This window comes from Microtus pennsylvanicus, chromosome 1, assembly GCF_037038515.1.
Source record: "Microtus pennsylvanicus isolate mMicPen1 chromosome 1, mMicPen1.hap1, whole genome shotgun sequence".
Classification (NCBI taxonomy): Eukaryota; Metazoa; Chordata; class Mammalia; order Rodentia; family Cricetidae; genus Microtus; species Microtus pennsylvanicus.
Genome location: NC_134579.1, coordinates 99525088 through 99547383, shown reverse-complemented (window position 1 = coordinate 99547383; position 22296 = coordinate 99525088). Strand labels below are relative to the sequence as shown.

Genomic DNA, 22296 nt, shown 5'->3' with positions numbered 1-22296 from the left:
GGAAGATATTTATTAAAAATGTTATTAACTCCATGGACAGAGAGGTAACACCAGAGTTGGGATCTCAGGACCAGAGACAGACAAATTAACAGGGTTCCGAGGAAAGGAAGTCAGAGCGCACATGGCAGGAGTGGGGTCTCTTCTGTTCCTGTCCATGGACGGATGTTTCACAGCACAGGCCTGCAGCCCTGCTCTCTGATTACCAGGCCGTGGTGAGGGAAGATGTTGAGATGCAGGATGTGTGGCCAGCAAGTCTTAATTTGAAGGAAACTTACCACCCTGGTGAGCGATGCTGGCTCCTGGTTTTCTGGTAGCTGAGGACTAACAGACAGTGCTGTGCCTAAGAAGGAGAGGACAGATTTCCATAGTCAGTTTCTACTTGCCCCATATAGGTCCCCCAAATGAACGCAGGCCATTGGTCTTGGCTGCAGGCACCTTCTCCCACGGAGCTATCTCTTCCTGCTCCCCACTTTTCTTTTATCCATTAATACGTAATTTTCAAACCTTTCATTTAAAATAAACTTAGAAAATGCCACGACCATGATTTATCCCCTTGAAGAATCCACATTATTTTTTATGACATGGTCTCTCATTGGCCTGGAACTCAGCCAGTACGCTAGACCAGCTGGACAGACAGCTCCACGACTCTGTCTATCACATGCTTGTCCAGAACTGGGATTACATATTTCTGTCATTCCCCTGGTTTACAGTGTGGGTTTCTCCCAGTCAGACTCAGGTCTTCCTGCCCGTGTGCAAGGGTTTCTATTTCAGATCATCTCTCTAGCTCCCTTATATGCTCTCATAACAAACTTCCTCAAGCAGCCCCTCACCTGCTCCTTGGGATGTCAGCTGCTCACCTGATCGGGGTTTCAGCTTTAGTCTGCTGGCCTGTAGGAGAAGAACCAGTGTCAGTGTGGCAGCCATGCTGATCCTCTGTCTGCCTCTCAGCTGTTCTCTGTGTTCAACATTAGGGGCCCAGGGCAGCAAACAGCTCTGTAGCAGCCAATCAGGGACAGGACTGAGAATCTTCAGGACCTGAGGCCAGTCCTCAGCTGTCCTTCTGCACAGCCAATCAGAGGACAGCTCTCCTGTCCACTGCCCCTTGCCTATGACTTCTCCCTTTGTTTACCGTGCTGGCTGTTCTTGGCTGTCAATTGGACTGTAATTGGAATGAACTGTAATCTAGAAATGGAGGTCACACTTGTGATCTGGATCTTGAGAGAGGATGACAGCATGCCTTTATCCCCTCCATGAGGCTGGAAGGCACACCTTCATCCGGGCCACACCTTCTGCTGGAAGCAGTAAGGGCGGTGGAAAAAGGGAAATGTGTCTTCATCTGCTTGCTCTCACCTATGTCATCACATTCATTTCTGTCTTCAAGATCCCAGTTGAGCAGCTGGGACAGAGCAGCTGCGGTCTTTCCATTCACAACTAGTCATTGTTGGATGGCAACTGTAAGTCATTCCAATAATTTCCCGTATATATTTATAAATATATTTAATTATATATTCATATATCCATATATTCATTCAATAAGTCCAAGACTCTATAGACCTGACTAATACATTTACCTTTCTCCATGTCACACAGCAGAAAAAACTTACATGGGAAGCTTGGATGAGGCCCTGTCCTGGACCACTCACCTTTTCTGCCACCAGAGGAAGATCAGCATCACATAGACGGGGGTTATGAGCACAGCTGTGGCCACCACCACCCCGACCGTGGCTCCTATGTTCACAAGTGAAGGATTCCTCTGGCTCTCTGTATCCTCCAGGCCAGCTGTGGTGACTGCAGAGGTGATGATGGAGGGGCTCTGCATGGTGGTGCTGACTGCTGGGGAGAGATGAGGAGTGAGCAGATCCTCCCTGGATGAGGAGGGATGGGAAGAGTGTCACATCTGTCTCCTCTGTGGGAGGTGGGATGGGGAGCAGCTGTTAGAAGTTCACAGAGGGGAACACATGCTGAAGGCTGAGACTCCAGGAGAGCAAGCTCAGTGCACACCTCCACCTGTCCTGGCTGTGTGTCCTCAGATCTTCATCTTGTCACAGATAACGAAGCCTCAGAGATACGGCTGTTATGTTATAGATGTAGAGAACACGACATTTTCTCAGCCAATAGAGTGTTTGCTCTCAAAACTTAGACCTGAGATTGATCCCTAGTATCGATACAATGAGCTGGGTGAACTGGGCACAGCCTTTAATCTTAGCCCAAGGGGCAGAGGCAGGCAGATCTCTCTGAGTTAAAGCCATGCTATCTACATAGAGTTCTACAGGAAACAGAACTGAATGAGTTGTAATCCCTGTAATGAGGAGGTGGAGACAGGTGTGTCTCTGGGGTTCACTGGTCTCACAACCTTGCCTCCATGACAACCTTGAAGCCAATGAGAGACCCTGTCTCAAAAAATAAGGTGGATAACACCTGAAGTTGTACTGTAGCCTCCACAGGCACTGAACAAATGTGTACATTCACACACACACACACACACACACACACACACACACACGCACCTCGATTAACAGACTCAAATGATCACACACACAGAATACATAAACTATAACAGAATGTATATAATTTTAGTCATAGGAGTATATCACAGTGCAGGGCAGAGAACATTCATTTGCTCTACAAACATCACTATGGTTAATTTTCACATTTACCTATTTGGATATTATAGACGAGTACTTCTCAACATGGGGGTCCATGGCCCCATAAGGGTCCATATTGGATATCCTGCATATCATAAAATTATACTGCAAATCATGACAGTGGCAAAATTACAGTTATGAAATAGCAAAAAATAATTATATGGTTGAGGTCCCCACAACATAAGCGTCATAGCCTTAGGAAGGTTGAGAACCCCTGATCTAGAGCCAAGAAGCAGCTTTCCCTTCCCTGAGCCCTGGCAGCTGCCTTTTGAGTTTACATCAGGTCAACATGGCAGCCGTACAGACTGCACAGAGAACTCTGCTGTGGGCATCCTCTCACAGATTGGCTTTAATCCAGTCAACAGCCACTGCTGGATGTGGTGGCACATGGCTCTAGTCTCAGCACTCGGGAGAAGGAGGCAGGCAGATTTCCGTGAGCTCAAGGCCAGCCTGGTCTACATAGTCAATTTTGGGACAGCCAGGGCTCAAGCATGAGAACCGGTGTTGTGAAAATCATGAATAAATAAATACACAAATAAACACCCCTGGAGCAAGGCTGTGATCAACAACCGAGCAGGTAGACTCCCTCAGCTCCAGGGTGGCCGTGTATAGAGTTCCACTGTGACAAAGCTGGGCCTCGGGGCTCAGTGTGCATGGGCCTGCAGTCACTTCTGCTTCTGAGGAGAGGCCAGGATCAGAAGACAGAGCCACCAGATCATGACATTGGGACATCAGTTTAAAAATTCTTGGTGCTTTTAAGGTAGAGCTCAGAGCAATGGAGGAGAAAGGGGAGTTGGGAGATGGAGAGGAGACGTGGAGTGGGCAGGGAGAGGTGAGGGATGTGTCCTGGGGATTTAGTATGGGAAATGGAGACTGTGGTGACATCTAGCAGTTCATAGTCAGACCAGAGGACACCAAGAACATCCAACGTGCACTTACTGTTCATTCTGGCCTTAGGTTAGAGCTGTGTGGAGATGCTCCATATGGGGACTAACTTGAGTCCTGACACAGGACCAAGTGATTCAGCTACATCCTGGAGAAGTCAATCCACCTCGAGGTCAGGGGAAGGGGAAGTGGACAGGACCACAGTGTTAGTTTGGGTCAGAAAGGAGGTGAACTACGGGGATAGGAAAGAACCTGAAGCTGAGAGAGGGGTGGGGTTCCCTCTGAGCAGAGAAGACAGACACAGTCATGGAGACAGCCAAGGCTTGGACACAATTACAGTGGAAAGATCCTGTTGTCAAAGGCCTGGGCAGAGCCAAGGGAAAGGGATATAAAACCAGTCTCAGAGCTGTGGAACCTGAGGGGACACCTAAGGGACAAGGAAGCCAGAGGCATCAAAGCCACTACCAGGATGACTCACCATGGGTGATGGTGAGTCGAGTCCCATGCATTGACTGCCATATCTCTCTGCCATGTTTTGTGCGCAGATGAACTTGGCAGAAGTACACTGTCTGGTCCTTCTCCTTCAAGTCCAGGATTCTGAGGACTCCGGATGTCTTAGGCTGTGTCCAGTTCAGGATGAGCCGGTCCTTGAAATGCTCATGTATGAAGCCCGAGGAAGAGTTGTAGATCAATTCCCCATGGAAGCGCTTCCATCTCCAGAGAATCGTCATCTCTGAATCCCATGCCAACTCCCAGGGGAAGTAGGAGAAGGAGATTTCGATGGAGCTGCCCTGGACACCAGAGAGGCGTACTGGTTGCATGACCCCAAAATATCTTTTTCTGTAGCATCCTGCTGGGTTCCCTGAGAAGGATGAGGAGAATCTGAAGCCACGTCAGGGATGGAATGGACAACCCAGAGCTTCCTGAACCATCATCTATAGGCAGGTGTGGGACACAGAGGAGGACTGTCCCTATGTCCCACTGTCTCTTGTGGGACAGGACAGACGGGGAAAGGTTGAGCTGGACCAAATCTGAGGATGAGCTTTCTCTTGGGGCACAGAGGACAGGTTGGCTCCTAGAGCAGTCACATGTTCACATGCCAGCCGACTCTTGCTAGACCCACTCACACCTCCTGTGGTTAAGTCCCCAGTAGTGAGGTCCCCTCCACTCACCAGCTGAGAGCAGCAGAAGCAGGACCCAAGACACGGCCTTCATCATCCCAGGAAATGAGACCAGCGGAGCCATCAAGTGGGAGAACAGTCCCTGTGGATGGACCCTGGGGTAATCACGAGTCAGGAGAGAATCAGGGTAAAGTGACTCACAATCCCCGGCTCTTCTCATGTGGAGGACTGAGTGGGGGCAGGACCTTCCAATCTTCCACCTCCTCATGGCCAGCTACTTCCAATATTACTCTGGCTTCTTCTTTCCCATGTTGCAGGAGATCCGCGTTTGTGGTCTCTGAGAATATAACTGTGCCTTAGAACCCAGCCCCCATTTATGGCTGGAAGATACAGCCTTGACCTCTGCATGCTGGGCTCTCCTCTCTTCCACCTTGACCTCCTGTCTTATCCAGTCTTTCCCATTCCCTATGCAGCCTGCAATCACTGTTTCCTCAGCTCCCATTTCCTCCACTCCTGCCCTCCCCCCAGTCTGTTTCTCACTATGGCTCCCCTCATGTTGGCGCTCTCTCTCTCTCTCTCTCTCTCTCTCTCTCTCTCTCTCTCTCTCTCTCTCTCTCTCTCTTTCTCCCTCCTAGTCACAGTTAAGGGAAAGATCATTTTCTGCTCACCAGACACAGTGAAGAAGGAGGTGATGAGGAAACACATTCAGTCCCAACCCTATCTTGGTGCCCCCACCATCGTCTGCTCTTTGCACTCTTGCTGCCTGTCAGGGACTCCTCACAGCGACCCTGGAAAACTAAGGCCCAGTGGACACTCTCGCCCTGGCGCTCGCTGGAACTTCCCTGTGCTTCCTGGTAAGTTATAGACTTGTCTCCCTTACCTCGACAGTGACTCCAGAGCTACTCCAGTTTCTGAAGGAGACTTTTTGTCTATTGCCACCCTTAACCCACACTCAGAAGAGGAAATCAAGGGTCAGAGAGACCCTGGCAGATGTCACATGACTGGCACATGGCAGGCTATTGGACTTCAGTACCACTGACTTCTCCTAGTCTCACTCCCCACACTGACCTGACCTCCAGCTGCTCGGTGCAGCCTCTGAACTCTCCTCAAGGCCACGGATCTGCTGCTGGGCTCCAGGGAGGCTGTTCCCACAGAACACTTCAGTGATTCCTTCTAGCTGTGGTTGTTCTAGAACCTTCTTTGAATGCAGTGGGCAAAAAGCAGCAATGTGTCAGTCATGACATACTGCCTGGAACATCTCTGAGTGGATGCAGCTGGTTCATGATTAGAGTAGTTGTGAGATGTGGGGGCAGTGGCTGTGATGGCCAAAGGGCTGGTTCTGTAGCAGGTCATCCCACCCTTCCCCATGACAAGGTGCCACCAGTTCCCTGAAGGGCAGGAAGATGTGATTGTACCAGAAAAAATGGCATTATACTCTCTGAATGAGATTTCCTGGCACTGACTGCCTTCTCCATGCTCCCCTGCAGGTGGCTATGCAGCCGCCTCTGTCATGTCTGCTTTCTCTGCCTTCCTCACCCCTTGCTAAGTCTCTAAAGAAAGGACTGGGCCTAATGAGTTTGCCCTGTGCCAGCAGCTGGTCTCCAGCATTTTACACAACAGACTCTGGTTGGTCCCTCAGGATCCCAGCTGTCCCTGTGCTCAGCCTCACTGCTGCCACCTGCTGGCCACACAATCCCAAATCATGAACTCTGTTCTAATTTCAAGTCCTGGACACAGTTGTATCCCATAGGGACCCTGCTGTGGGACGATTTCTGTACAGCAGGCTGTAATCAGTCTCCTACAGTGACAACTGCATTTCCCCCAATAGCAGTGACTGGGCCCTGAAGCCATGAGTCTTTCACAGGGAAGGGGCACGTTCTGTGGAAGAGCAGCGGGGGCTGTCCAGTGCACACATGGGGCTTGTACATACATGTGACCATGGGGAGGAGTGTCAGACTGCAGTGTTAGAACCTGGCTGCTGCTCAGGGAGCCTGCTCCCATAGAATAAATAAGTGTAATTTTAAAATCTAAAACATATAGTGGGCTAGGCATGGTGGTGCATGCCTTTAATTCCAGCTTCGGGGAGGCAGAGGCAGAGTCAGATGCAAACATGAGTGGATCTCAGTGAGTTTGAGGCTGTCCTGGTCTATTTATCAAGTTCCAGGCCAGCAATGGCTATATAGACTTTGTCTCATAAAAACCAATACAAACAAAAAAGAAAGAAATCCAAGGTGGAATGTGTTCTGAGTAGCAACCCCTGAGTTTGTCCGCTGCCCTCCACATAGGGGAGCTCACACGTGCACACATGTGCAGCTGAATACAGACACAGACATGTCATGCAGGGAGACACCCATAGCTGATGTGCCCCCACATGTTTTCCCAGTCATCCTGAGTAAACACGGTCTCTTGAGGCCAGCCTCTGCGACTCTTCAGACTCCAGTTCCTGATCGTGTCCCCAGCATTCAGACCCTGATTTTATACCCAGCTGTGTTTTCCCATGATAGTGATGGCAGAGAATAGACTCAACCCTTCCTACTTCTGCCAGAACCATCCAATTCCAGAAACTTCCCTCAAATAACACAGTGAAGGGCAGATGGGACCTGCCCCAGCAGACAACTCATAGATGACAACTGTCCATCTGTCCATCCATCTGTCACAGCATCCACTCTCCCACTCCTTGAGTTTTAATCCCCACTAGCATCTAAGAGCACCCAGAAGAAACCCAGAGTAGCTGCCCTGACTGGGTCCCGAGAGAGTTGAGGGGATGCTAGAGAGAGGGTGGAGGATGATGGCCTGTGGTGTAGACAGGACACTCAGGCTGCACTAGGACTTTACAGTAGCACAGTTGTCCCACCCCCATCTGAACCCTCTTTTCTACCCTTGATGACATCAACATCTGTGATGTGTTCTCCATCCTCAATGTGAGCACCTCCCTGCACCCCTGTATAGGGGAGCCTCAAGAAGAGACTCTATACCATGTCCTACAAGTCTAATGAGCAGCTGGGTGACCACATCAGCCACCTGCTCCTCTGGATTAGTCTTCCATGTTCTGCAGATAACCAAAGCAGAGGAAGGAACTCACATGTCATTGAGTTTGAGGTCACAGAACCTGAGAAACTCTCAATTTCCTCTTCAACTTTCTATATTGCTTAAGCCAACTATTAATAGTCAAAAATTTATTTTAGTGAATCTAAAGAAAAACTGTTTCTTTAGATTCTCTTGTCTTCAAGTTCTCTGTCTTCGTGCAAACTGAACTAATGGTTGGACTGCCTCCATGACCTCTCTTTACTTTTGGGTTTGGTGAGCTTTGGTTTGTTGGTTTCAAAACAGAGTCTATGTAACCTAGATTGGATTTAGAATCTATAGGTACTAAAAATAGCTTCCATTTCATTATCCTTCTATCTCTACTCTCAATCAATGAGATTACATGGTTATGCCACCATACCCGGATTCCTCTAGTATTTTTTGTTACTGAATGGCTCTGGTTGGGGAACACAAATCCTAAAGAGTCGTAACCCGGCTAGACCTCATGTCTGCTGCCATTCCTAGAGTCATGCTCCCTGCACACTGAGGGAATTTTATGTAAATTATGTTGAGAATGTTGGTTCTGTGTAAGCCTTTTGTGGGCCCCTTTATTGTTCCTCCTTTTTGAACAATGGAAGTTTATATGGCAATTCACGTGACCATTGGAGTAACATGCATGAGGCCCCTTCTCTGGGCCCAGCTGCCTGGAGGGCGGTGATGGTGAATTAACCATACTGTAGATGACTGGGCGGATGGTTATCACGGCAGCCTGCCTGTGTGAACACCTCAGGGATGCTCAGAGGAGACACCACCCCAGTTTTCAACATTACTAAAGTGAACTATTAATAGTCACAAAATTTATTTCAGTGAATCTAACGAAAAACAGTTTCTTTAAATTCTCTTGTCTTCAAGTTCACAAGGTCATTGCTGCTGAGTTCAGTCTCAGAGGCTTGGATCCAGTTATACCACAGTAGACATCTCACAGCTGCCCCAGGAGACTCTACTTTAGTCGTGAGAAGCCTTGGTGACTTATTCAACACCCATCCATCTTCAGCTAGCCTATGGGGATGGGACAGTTTTCCAATGACTCAGCAAAGGCCCCTGATTGACACACATTTGAGACATTTCATTGATGGAAAAAGAGCTGCATCTATGCAGGACTGTGATTGGTGGATCTAAATCAGGCATGCCTGTCTTAGGGTTTCTATTGCTGTCAAGAGACACCATGAGCATGGCAACTCTTATAAAGGAAATAATTAATTTGGGGTGTCTTCCAGTTTCAGAGGTTTAGTTCATTATCTTCATGGTGGGACATGGTAGCATGCGGGCAGACATGGTGCTGGAAAAGGAGCTGAGAGTTATCCCTCTGAATCAACCGGTAACATGAAGTGAACAGTATCTACGGTAAGTGTAGCCTGAGCATTGGAGACGTACAACCCAGTTCCCCAATGACACACTTCCTCCAACCCAACAAGGCCACACCTACTCCAACAAAGCTATGCCTCCTAATAATGCCACTCCGTATGGGCATATGGGGGCCAAGTACAGCCACACTGGCAAATGCCCATGCACCTCCTCTGGCTGTGAAAACAGCCTGGATTTCATCCTTATTGGTCAGTGTGGATGCTGTCCTTATGTCCCAGCATGCTCTTTGGTATAGAGACTATCAAATGTTAAGACAGGCTGGACTTGGGAAAGAAGTCTTGTCTTAGGGGAGACCCCACAGGTCAGAACATCCACACAGCAGGAAATAAGGATAATGAGTGTTTGTTGTTGGGCCTGTGAGGAACGGATACTGAATATGGGACCCAAGCAAGCCATGGTCTGTCACCAGAGGAGGAGCATGAAGTGGCCAGGGCCTGAGGCTGAGATGTCAGTGTCCAGGGAGAATGGAGAGAGGAACAGGGTTCTCATGCAGTGGTTCTCAGTGTGGACCATGGTCCCTGCCTCTCTCAGTGTCGCTGCTCACGGACACAATCTGCTGTTCTCTAAGGTCTCACATGGGGTGTTATGAGAGACAGGATGGGCATTGCTGGGAGGAAGACATTTATTAAAAATGTTATTAACTTCATGGACAGGTAGGTAACAGCAGAGTTGGGATCTCAGCACCAGAGACAGACAAATTGACAGGGTTCTGAGGAAAGGAATTCAAGTGCACATTGAGAAGTAGGGTTCTCTTCTTGTACCTGTCCATGGACGGATGTTTCACAGCACAGGGTACAGCCCTGCTCTCTGATTTCCAGGCTTTGGTGAAGGAAGCGGTTGAAGATGTAGGATGTGTGGCCACCAAGCCTTAATTCGAATGAAATTCACCACCCTGGTGAGCGATGCTGGCCCCTGGAGTTCCATTAGCTGGGGACTAACAGTGCCGTGCCTGAGAAGGAGAGGACGGTTTTCTGTAGTCAGTTTTCTACTTTTCTTATTTAGGTCCCCAAATGAATGCAGGTCATTGGTTGTGGCTGCAGACACCTTCTCCCACGGAGCTATCTCTGTGCTCCCCACTTTTCTTTTGTCCATTAATACGTAATTTTCAAACCCTTCATTTAAATTAAACTTAGATAATGCCATGACCATAATATCCCCTTGAAGAATCTACATTATTTTTTTAAGACATGGTTTCTCATTGACCTGGAACTCTAGACTAGCTGGACGGACAATCAATGCTTCTGTCTGTCTCTCATAACAAACTTCCTCAAACAGCCCCTCACCTGCTCCTTGGGATGTCAGCCGCTCACCTGGCTGGGGTTTCAGCTTTAGTCTGCTGGCCTGTAGGAGAAGAACCAGTGTCAGTGTGGCAGCCATGCTGATCCTCTGTCTGCCTCTCAGCTGTTCTCTGGGTTCAGACAACATTAGGGGCCCAGGGCAGCAAACAGCTCTGTAGCAGCCATTCAGGGACAGGTCTGAGAGTCACCAGGACCTGAGGTTGGTCCTCAGCTGTCCTTCTGCACAGCACAGCCAATCAGAGGACAGCTCTCCTGTCCACTGCCCCTTGTCCATGTCCTTCTCCCTTTGCTTCCTTCCCCTGCCTTGAACTCATGTCCCCTCCCTGCTCTCCCTGCTCTGCACTCACCAGGCCTCCCATTTGTCTCCCTGGAACCTGGATCCCTGGCTTCCCTGTGAGTGCAGCTGCTGCTCCCTGCAGATTCAGTCTCGGGGTTCAAATCCCAGTCAGATCTGCTGCCCCCCAGACTGCTGCTCTCCACCTCTCAGCTGCTCTTCTTATCTATTGCAGGGCTGAGCCCTTGTGAAAACCAGGGCCTGCATGTTTAAGTCTTAATTTCTGGGCTTTCCAATATACTCCACTATCTGCTCATCTCTGCTCCTGTCCTGTAGTCTTCTTACCATGGATTCAAGTCTGCTCTGAATCCAGTCCACACTTTACTTTTGTTTGATGTGTATCCAAGCTCTTACGGAAGCCAGGTTGACCTTCAACTTTCTATGTAACTTCATAACAGCTTGAACTCTTAATTCTGCCCCCATGTACTTCTCAATGCTGGGATTAAGGTGTTCCCTACCGTGTGCACATGTTTGTTTCTTAGAATGCTTTTGATTTTAGAAGAAAAATCATTTGTCTTTCCAGAAAAGCCATTGGGATTTGAATAGAGACTACATTGACTTTTTTTTCATTGTAAAGAGTTATTGTATAAAAATTCCATTATTCAAATGTCCTTACATATTTCAGTAGTTTTCTACTTTTCATAATTTTATTTCTGTGCAGTACATATATGTATGTGCACATTTGCATATGCACACACATGTGGGTGGTAGAGTTATATCCTTGGGTATCAACCTGCAGGAGCTGTCCACTATAGTTTTGGGGACAGGTCTGCCCTTGATTGGGGTTCACTGATTGGGCAAGCCTGGCAGCATAGTGAGCCTCATGGATCCTACTGCACCTTTCTGTCCAGTATCTGCCAACGTAGTCAACTTTATCTGTGAACCCTAGGGATGGTACCCATGGTTTTGTGTTTATGGGCAAACACTTCACCAACTGATCTGTCTCCTGGCTGCTCTCTCATTTTTCTAAGCAATGTGAAGTTTTTAAGGTACAAATCTTTCACCTCTCTTAGTGTAGGTTCTCCCAGACATGTTCTTTTCACCCGTGGGTCTATTGCACACCGTTGTTTAATTTCTGTGTTGATACCATATCCCCACCTCAAGCAGTTCTCTGTCTTCACAGTCTCATCTCCTGTGAGATGCTGTCTCTGAAGGCTGCTCTACCTCAGACCTTGTTTAGCAGCCACAGCTCTTTCCAAATGAGCAGATAGCCCCTGGGGCTCCTGCGAGTCCCTTGAATTCCTCAGAGGCAGGCTGTGTTCATCTGCACTTGATCCTCTAATTTCCAGCTGGGACTCTAAGGAATTAGGAGCAGATTCAGTCCTGAGTGGGTTCAGCCTCCTTTCTGTCCTTCTGTTCCCTGTTCTCTGCCCTGCATATGTTTCCTGTGCTGGCTGTTCTTGGCTGACTTGGACTGAATCGGGATTGAACTATAATCCAGTAATGAAGGGTCACACTTGTGATCTGGATCTCAAGGGAGGAAGACAGCATGCCTTTGATGCAGACCACGAGGCTGGAAGGCACTTTTTATCCGGGCCACTCCTTCTGTTTTAAGCTGGTGCAAGGACAAGGGAAGCAGGAATCCTTCACCTACTTGCCCTCACCTCCGTCATCACATTTATTTCCATAGTCAAGATCGCAGCAGAGCAGCTGAGACACCAGCCTCGTGGGACTGAGAAGCTACTGGGTCCTTGGTCTTTCCATTCACAGTTAGTCATTGTTTATGGCAAGCATAAGTCATTCCAACAAATTCCCATATATTCATTATATTCAAAAATATATTTCACTATATATTTATACATATATTCATTCCATAAATTCTGTGACCCTAGAGAACCCTGACTAATACATTTACCAATCTCCATGTCCCACAACTGACAAAACTCAGAGGTAAGCTCAGGTGAGAGCCTGTCCTGGACCACTCACCTTTTCTTCCACCAGAGGAATATCAGCATCACATAGACGGGGGTTATGAGCACAGCCGTGGCCACCACCACCCCAAAAATGGCTCCTATGTTCACAAGTGAAGGATTCTTCTGGCCCTCTGTGTCCTCCAGTCCAGCTGTGGTGACTGCAGAGGTGACGGTGGAGGGGCTCTTTGTGATGGTTCTGACTGCTGGGGAGAGATGAGGAGTGAGCAGATCCTCCCTGGATGAGGAGGGATGGGGTGAGGGTCACATCTTGTCTCCTCTGTGGGAGGTGGGATGGGGAGCAGCTGTTAGAAGTTCACAGAGGGGAACACATGCTGAAGGCTGAGACTCCAGGAGAGCAAGCTCAATGCACACCTCCACCTGTCCTGGCTGTGTGTCCTCAGATTTACATTTAGTCACAGATAATTAAGTCATAGAAATATAGTTGTTTTGGTCATAAATGTATGGAACAAGCAGATGTCTCAGTCTGTATTGTGTTTGCTCTCAGGAACTTAGACACCAAGTTTGATCCCTAGTATCCAATGAAGATCATGGTGAACTGTGCATGACCTTTAATCTTAGTTGTAAAGGCAGAGGCAGCCAGATCTATGTGAGTTAAAGCCAGCCTGTCTATATATATTTAGTTCCACACCAAACAGAGTTGAGTGAGTTGTTTACCAGTAAAATGTGGCAGAAACAGGTATGTCCCTGGGGCTCACTGGTTAGCCAGCCTAGTCTATTTGGCAAACTTGAAGCTAGTGAGAGACCCTGTCTCAGAAAATAAGGGAACGGCTCCTGAATGTTTCCTCTAGACTCTGAATGCAAATGAAGAATTATCAATGCTTGGGGAGCAGAAGACAGGAGCAAATGCAGTCCCAGAAGCCAACCCAGTATCGGGACACTGGCAGATCAGTATTGAGCCAGTGACCCAATTCAGAGTTAGTGATTTCCATCAGAACCGGAATGGGACAGAACAAGAGTGGGACAGAACCAGCTACCTAGGACAGAGAGCAAATAGCTCCACCAGGAGCAGAAGCCATAAGCAAATCCAGTCCCAGGAGCCATGCCAGTCCCGAGACACTGGCGAATCAGGATTGAGCCAGTGACCACATCCAGAGTCAGCAATCTCTACCAGAACAGGTTCAACTCCAAGCTAGGGACTTCTGGAGGAGGGGATCCAGACCAGGATTTACAGAAACTAGGCAAATCAGGCAACCTAGGCCAAAGTAGACCTGACACAGCAAACTACAAGGGAACAGAGCAACACAGGAGCGCTGAGCTATGTCCAGGAACACTGAATAATCATACGGGTAACTAGAACTGTGACACTGACTGTACCACAAGGAACGACCATCTGAGCTTTGGATTCACTGATACCTAGAAGATTATTCAACAGAATCTTAGACAGCCTCAACCACACCTATTGGAGGAAAATGAATAGAAAAGTAAGATTACATGTTACACCCCAAAGAGCAACACAATACCAGTAAAACCTAAAGACCCCTCAACAGCAAGACCTGAACAACCCCAGAATAAGATGACCTAAAAATTATCCTCAAGAGAAGGTTTGAAATTTTTAGAGATTAAATGTGAAATTTCCTTAAAGGAATTGAGAAAAGACAAACAAAAAATTGGAAGATACCAGCAAATCACTTAAAGAAACCCCCCCCCCAAATAAATGAAACATATAAAAGAACTATTCAGGACTTGAAAACTGAAATAGAAACAATAAAGAAAACAGAAGCTGAAGAAATTATAGAACCAAGAATTATGAGAAAAAGTTCAGAAACCACAAATGCAAGCGTGAGCAGCAGAATACAAGAGATGGAAGAGAGGATCTCAAGTGCTGAAGATGCAATAGAGGAAATAGACTCATCAGTCAAAGAAAACATTACATCTAACAAAAGCTTAACCCAAAATATATAGGAAATATGGACACCATTAAAAAGCCAAATCTTAGAATAATAGGTATAGAAGGAGAAGAAATTCAACTCAAAGGCACAGAAATTTATTTAACAAAATCATAGAAGAAAACTTTCTTTACTTAAAGAAAGATATGCCTAAGTTTGCATTCCCACCAGCAATGGGTGAGGGTACCCCTTTCTTCACAACCTCTCCAGCAAAGGCTATCATTGGTGTTTTTTATTTTAGCCATTCTGACAGGTGTAAGATGATATCTTAAAGTTGTCTTGATTTGTATTTCCCTGATTGCTAAGGAAGTTGAGGATGACCTTAAGTGTCTATTGGCCATTTGAACTTCTTCTGTTGAGAATTTTCTGTTCAGCTCAGCGCCCCATTTTATAATTGAGTTGATTAGCCTTTTATGGTCTAGTTTCTTGAGTTCTTTATATATTTTGGAGATCAGACCTTTGTCAGTTGTGGGGTTGGTGAAGATCTTCTTCCAGTAAGTGGGTTGCCTTTTTGTCTTAGTGACAGTGTCCTTTGCTTTACAGAAGCTTCTCAGTCTCAGGAGGTCCCATTTATTCAATGAGGCCCTTAATGTCTGTGCTGCTGGGGTTATATGTAGGAAGTGGTCTCCTGTGCCCATGTGTTGTAGAGTACTTCCCACTCAAGGACTTCTTGAATTTTGCATACAAATGGATGGAAATAGAAAACACTATCCTGAGTGAGGTAAGCCAGACCCAAAAAGAGGAACATGGGATATACTCACTCATATTTGGTTTCTAGCCATAAATAAAGGACATTGAGCTTATAATTCACGTTCCTAGAGAAGCTAAATAAGAAGGTGAATCCAAAGACAAACATATAGGCATCCTCCTGAATATTAACCTTCATCAGGCGATGAAATGAGACAGAGACAGAGACAGAGACCCACATTGGAGCACCGGACAGAAATCTCAAGGTCCAAAACAGGAGCAGAAGGAGAGGGAGCACGAGCAAGGAACTCAGGACCGCGAGGGGTACACCCACACACTGAGACAATGGGGATGTTCTATTGTGAACTCACCAAGGCCAGCTGGCCTGGGTCTGAAAAAGCATGGGATAAAACCGGACTAGCTGAACATAGCGGACAATGAGGACTACTGAGAACTCAAGAACAATGGCAGTGGGTTTTTGATCCTACTGCACGTACTGGCTTTGGGGGAGACTAGGCAGTTTGGATGCTCACCTTACTAGACCTGGATAGAGGTGGGCGGTCCTTGGGCTTCCCACAGGTCAGGGAACCCTGATTGCTCTTCGAGCTGATGAGGGAGGGGGACTTGATCGGAAGAGGGGGAGGGAAATGGGATGCGGTGGCGGGGAGGAGGCAGAAATCCTTAATAAATAAATAAAAAAGAAAGATATGCCTATGAAGATACAAGAAGCTTATATAACACCAGATAGACTGGATCCAAAAATAAAGTCCTCTTGCCACATAATAATCAAAACACTAAACATACAGAGTAAAGAAAGAATATTAAGTGCTGCAAAGGAAAAAGGCCAGTAGCTTATAAAGGTAGACCTATCAGAATTACACCTGATTTCTCATTGGAGATGATGAAAGCCAGAGGGTCATGGTCAAGCATTATGCAGACATTAAGAGACCACGGATGCCAGCACAGATTACTACACCCAGCAAAACTGTCAATACCATAAAATTAGAAAACAAGATATTCGATGACAAATCTAGATTTCACCAATACCTAGCCACAAATCCATCCCTATACAAAATACTAGAAGGAAAACTCCAAACCAAGGAAGATGGCTACACCAACAAAAACACAGACAATTGATGATCTCGTTACAGCAAATTCTGAAGAAGAAAAAATGCACAAATTAGTATCACCAACAATGAAAACTAAATTAGCAGGAGATAGCAACCACTGGTCATTAATATCCCTTAATGTAAATGAGCTCACCCACCCCAAACCTGATTCCCAGATGCAAAGTCTGTTTTTCTCCACTCATCTGACCTTCTGTGGCTGTGAGGGTATTTTTGGTGTGTGCAGAAGTTGCAGTGGTGGGGCTTGGAGAGGTGGTCCTGGGGGCTGGGAAGAGATGAAGGAAGTCAGCATGAACTTTCCCAGTAGGAGTGAAGATTCTAGAGATGCCTCTGCAGCACTTTTTGTCGTCAGACACTGAAGCAAGGGACTCGAAGGAACTGGAGACACCCAAGGAGTCTCAAGCTGGGAGAAGGAAGAGGCAAAGCTTGGAGCCAGCCAGTAAAGAACTGATCTCCCAGAAACAGAATTCACACAGTTCTGACAACTCCTCAGATCATCTTGCAGGAGAGACTGGAGACATAGGATGATGGCTCACTGTGGGCGGGGCCACACCGGACCTGGGACTGCTTAGCTGTGCTTATGTCTTGTCTTCTATTTAGGCCTAAACCTCAGGTCAGGATGTGTCAAATCCCAAATACGGAGTTGGGGGTTGTCACTGGACCTCCTTGTTTCTCCTCCCAATCTGGTCAAGCTGAGCGCTGGAAGCTGTGACATCATAGAGTAATTGCCCAGTCATCCTTTCAGGAGAGACTTATCAGAACCAAGGGATCTCCTAAGGGAAACCAAAGGCAAGGCTTTTGCGTTCTTGCTTTGTGAACGAAGTGGCTGTCCTTTGCTGTAGATTTTTCACTGTAGCTGGCTTCCCTTCTCTTACATATTTGGGAATTAATTCCCTAGTTCAGAACAGTTTCCCACTGCCAGGCCCTGTTCCTCTCTCCTAGGTAAGCGCAGAGATCTGCCTTCCTGCAATTATCTTTATCAGCAGGCATTTGGTCAGGGCTTAGGATCCAGGCATAGAGCATCACCTGCCCAAGCTGCTGTTCTGGTTTTATCCCACATAAAAGATTCTTACCTCCTATGCTCACCTTCACCTCGGTTCACTGATGACTTTAGTTCAGGACTCTCAAGGGCAGCAGGAGAATTAATTAACTATCCCAGAGAAAGACCCACAACACCAGGATCACAACGACTGACGACAGCATAGCCCAGAAGCGATAATTTAGAGGCCTGGCTGTTTTCTTTGCTTAGAGCAGTGAGTCTAACTCCAGACCTAGATCATAGAACTGCATTGTCTGGTATCTAGTCTCCTTTGGGGATGTGGGATGGGAGCAGCTCTTAGAAGCTCACACAGGAAGACGGGAACAGATGCTGAGGTTGAGAATTGGGTGAGAATGACAACTCTACTTCCTGGTAGGAATGTCCTCAGACGCTCATGTCATCCCTTACAAAGAGCAATCTCTAAGTCACACAGATCTAAACAGTCATTTCTAGTAACAGTCCTTGTTAGAACAGAAGTAGCCTGCCAGGGTGGACAAGGCTGCTCCTTAGACGTGAGTTACTGAACAAATTCTCAGTGCCAGGCATGCCTTGCCTCCCTATGTGTTATTAGTAAGTGAGGTTCAGAGCCCCCAATCCCACACAGACTATTGCCATTGCTCTTGGTAGCTCACCACGGGTAGATGGGAAGAACCTATTGCACAAGTTGCTGCTTTTTTTTCATGTAGCTATGAAAATACATTGTAAAATGTATGAAATATTTAATCAAATACAACTAAAATATTTTTGCTGTTCGTTTTATGTGTGTGTGTGTAGTATGTACCTGCTGAGTGTACATACATGCATCTATACACACAAGCACATGAGCGCACACACACATACAGAGGATAGAGATGTGCTCCTGAATATACATGTGGGGGCAGAAGAGGCTTCTGTGTCCTCTTGCAACATTCTCCATCTCTTCCTCAGGGGCAGCTTCTCTCTGTGAAATGGGGGCTCAAGTATCAGGTAGACTGAAAGCCGACAAACTGTGCAATTCTCCTGCCTCCACCTCCTTGGTGTCATGGCTTATGTAGGGACATCCAGGTTCCTGCGTGGGTTATGGGATTTGAACTTTGGTCCTCACAATCACAAAGCCACTGCTCTTAACATTTATTTATAGATGGAGTCCATGTAGCCCAGACTGGCCTTGTATTTGCTGTGTAGCTAATGACCTTAGACGCCTGACCTCTTTGCTTCCACCTTCCACTGGGATCACAGGTTTGCACCACCCCACTTAAAAAACAGTTCTTATCTCACTGGTGGAGCAACCTCTAATCCCAGCATTTGAGAGACAGAGACAGGCAGATCTCTGTGAGTTCAATGCCCATCTAGTCTACATAACAAGTTCTGGGTCAGCTAGGGCTACATAGTGAGACCCTGCCTCAGGTATAAATGTATGTAATGTACAATATATCATTTGAACTCAGCAATATGCGGTCCAGTGTCCTTAAAGCACATTCATTTTGTAGAGCCAGAGCAGCCATCATTACTATTCAGTTCCAGAAATTTTATATAAAGAATTTCGTTTGTTGCCCTAATCTTAACAGGGAGTTTAGGCAAATGTGTGTGTGTATATGTATATATATCTATACTTATATACTACCTTCTTTCCCAGAATGTCCCAAAATAACAAAACAAAAAACAAAGTTGCTGGAAATGTCGGGTTCAGTAATGACCGAGAAGGAAAGAGTCCCATCGGCAACTGTCATGGATAACGTTAGAGTCACTAAGAAAGTGCAGTCCTGAGAGGAGAAAAGGCAGGTCAGCAACTGCAGAGACGGCTCAGTCCAGAAAGCACTTGCCCTGTGCTCTGGTTAGTTATTGTGTCAATTTGACACAGCTGTAGTTATCTGGGAAGGGGACCTCAACTGAGAAAATGCCTCCATCAGATTGCCCATAGGCAAGTCTGTAGGACATTTTCTTGATTTGATTGATGCGGGAGGGCCCAGCTCACTGTGGGTGGTGCCATGTCTGGGCTGTTAGTCCTGGATGCTATAATAAAAGCAGGCTGAGAAAGCCCAGAAAGAAGCCTCCCTCCATGGCTTCTGTTCAGTTCCTGCTTCCAGGTTCCTACCTTAGGTGTTCCTTCCTGAGGTATCACACACTTTCCTTGTACGACAGGCCACGTGATCACCTGTAACCTCAACACCATAGGAGATGGGGACAAGAGGATCATCGCAGCTTCATACCCCTTCAGCCTAGCCCAGAACAGTGAGCTCCAGGTTCAGTGAGAGACCCTGCCTCAAGGTGATATAGTCGATCTTACTAGAGGAGGATTCCCAGTGCCGCACTCTGGCCTTCACAAGCACAAAAATGTGGTATATGTGTGTGCGTGCGCGCACACACACACACACACACACACAAACATACAAGACACACATGCACACACATACGTATATGCTTACACCATACTTATATGCTCCACAAAATCCAGATAGAAGGAGGCAAACAATAGAGTGAACTCCAGCAGAGACCATGTGTCTATAGTTGAGAGACGCTTGGAGGTAAAGGGTCCTTGTGGGATCTGTTGGTCACCAGCATGACCTGGGGCAGGGGTTGAATTCTGCTGGTCTCCATGTCTCTCTCTGTATAATGATCATGAGAGTGCCCAGCAGTGGTGACAGGTGGCCGTGGTAACACCCACACGGTGACTAGGCTGGGACTGAGTGCACTCTGAGTGGAGGCTGAAGTCACAGCTGCCACAGAGGAGGTGAAGCAACCAGGAGACCTGATCATGGGGAGAACGTGAGGGAGAAGAGGGAACTGAGGGAGGGGAAAATGAAACTGGGTCAGGGACCCAGGGGAATATGGGTATACATGGGAGCCAGAAGGCACGAGATATAATGTCCACTGAGATCTAACGGAGACCCTGGCACAGCACCAAGTGAGGGCTGCTCCATTTTGTAAAGGTCAGATACTCATGAATTTCTGGCAGTGAGGGTTGGGTAGCAGGGTAGTAGTGTAGTTTGGAGAAAGGAGCAGGAGACTGGGCCATCTGAGAAGAGCTGGGGCCCAGGAGTGGGGTGGGATCAGAGGGCAAAATTAGGGGGCAGCTTTGAGAGAGATGCTATGGCTTGCAGGTGATTATGGGAAAAGAAAGGTAGAGCTCTGGACAGTGGATAGAACACACCAGAGGAATCTGGGAAGGATCAGACTTGTAAGATCTCCAATGACATCTATGGTATAAAAAAAGCCAGGAACACGGGGCTGACCTGGGATGTGCTTCCTAGGGGTGATGGTGAGTTGGGTCCCACCAGTTGACTGCCACAGCTGTATGCCATGTTTCGTGTTCAGATGAACTCGGCAGAAGTACACTGTCTGGTCCTTCTCCTTCAAGTCCAGGATTCTGAGGACTCCGGATGTCTGAGGCTGTGTCCAGTTCAGGATGAGCCGGTCCTTGAAATGCTCATGGATGAAACCCGAGGAAGAGTTGTAGATAAATTCCCCATGGAAGGCCTGCCATCTCCAGAGAATCCTCATCTGTGGATCCTTTGCCAACTTCCAGGGGAAGTAGTAGGAGAAGGGGATCTCAATGGAGCCGCCCTGGACACCAGAGAGGTGTGCTGGTTGGTTGACACCGAAGGTATTTACTCTGTTGTATCCTGCTGAGTTCCCTGGGAAGGATGGGGAAGAATCTGAAACCACTGCAGGGGATGGAAAGGACACCCCAGAGCTTCCCGAGTCTTCACCACAGGCAGGAGGAGGACTCAGGGAAGGACTTTCTCTATTTCCCACTGTCCAGTAGGAGACAGGGTAGACAGGAAGAGTTGTGCTGGACCCACTCTGAAGATGAGCTCTCTCTTGTGGCTCAGAGGACAGGTTGGTTCCTCTAGCAGTCACCTGTCCACAAAACAGCCCACTCTTCCCAGCCCCACTCACCCCTCTTGTTTTTAGGTCCCCACTAGTGAGGTCCCCACCACTCACCAGCTTGCAGGCAGGCTGCTGGGAGCAGCAGAAGCAGGACCCAAGCCATGTCCGGAATCCCTCTAGGAAGTGAGACCAGCGGAGCCTTCAGACAGTGGAGGAGGCCCCGTGGAGGAACCCTGGGTGCTCAGGAGTCAGGAGAGAATCAGGGTAAAATGACCGACATTCCCTGGCCTTTCTCATGTGGAGGACTGGGTGGGGGGCAGGACCTCCCCATCTCCACCTCCTTGTGGCCAGCAACTTCCTTTATCATTCTGGCTTCTTCTTTCCCACGTTACAGAAGATCCACCCTTGTGGTCACTGAGAAGATGACTGCACCCATGAGCTCAGCCCCCATTTTTTGCTGGAAGATGCAGCCTTGACCTCTGCATGCCGGGCTCTCCTCTCTTCCACCTTGACCTCCTGTCTTATCCAGTCGTTCCCATTCCCTATACAGCCTGTAATCACCGTTTCCTCAGCTCCCATTTCCTCCACTCCTGCCCTCCCCTCAGTATGTTTCTCACTATGGCTCCCCTCATGCTGTCTCTCTCTTTCTCTCTCTCTCTCTCTCTCTCTCTCTCTCTCTCTCTCTCTCTCTCTCTCTCTCATAATCACAGTTACGAGATTAATAATTTTCTGCTCACCAGAAAGTATGAGGCAGGAGGTGATGAGGAAACACATTCAGTCCCAGCCCTAGCTTGGTGCCCCCACCATTGTCTGCTCTTTGCACTCTTGCTGCCTGTCAGGGACTCCTCACAGAACCCCACGAAAACCAATGCCCAGCGGACACTCTTGCCCTGACTGCTCGCTGTTGCCGAGTCTGTAATTTCCCTGTGCTTCCTGGTAAGTTATAAATTCGTCTTCTTCACCTCAACAGTGACTCCAGAGCTACTCCAGCTTCTGAAGGAGTCTTCCTGCCTCCCACCACCCTTAACACACACTCAGAAGAGGAAACCAAGGATCAGAGAAGCCTGGCACATGTCACATG

At 47.6% G+C, this 22296-nt stretch overlaps 1 protein-coding gene across 8 annotated transcripts; it reads right to left on the bottom strand.

Moving 5' to 3' along the window:
- On the bottom strand, positions 1 to 21795 carry LOC142851675 (paired immunoglobulin-like type 2 receptor beta-2). 8 transcript variants are annotated; one of them, XM_075975608.1, is made up of 7 exons: positions 10411 to 10437; positions 5532 to 10049; positions 4703 to 4988; positions 4009 to 4392; positions 1644 to 1833; positions 831 to 888; positions 1 to 340 (listed from the first exon to the last, which is right to left on the bottom strand). In XM_075975608.1, exons 3-6 carry the CDS (start codon positions 4917 to 4919, stop codon positions 876 to 878), a joined length of 804 nt encoding a protein of 267 aa, XP_075831723.1. In that variant the 5' UTR covers positions 4920 to 4988; positions 5532 to 10049; positions 10411 to 10437; the 3' UTR covers positions 1 to 340; positions 831 to 875. The 8 variants fall into 8 exon arrangements, with proteins under 8 accessions (XP_075831723.1, XP_075831714.1, XP_075831732.1 ...); XM_075975599.1 differs by having other exon boundaries at positions 4703 to 10049; XM_075975617.1 differs by having other exon boundaries at positions 858 to 888; positions 4703 to 10049.
- Positions 21796 to 22296: the final 501 nt, after the last annotated feature.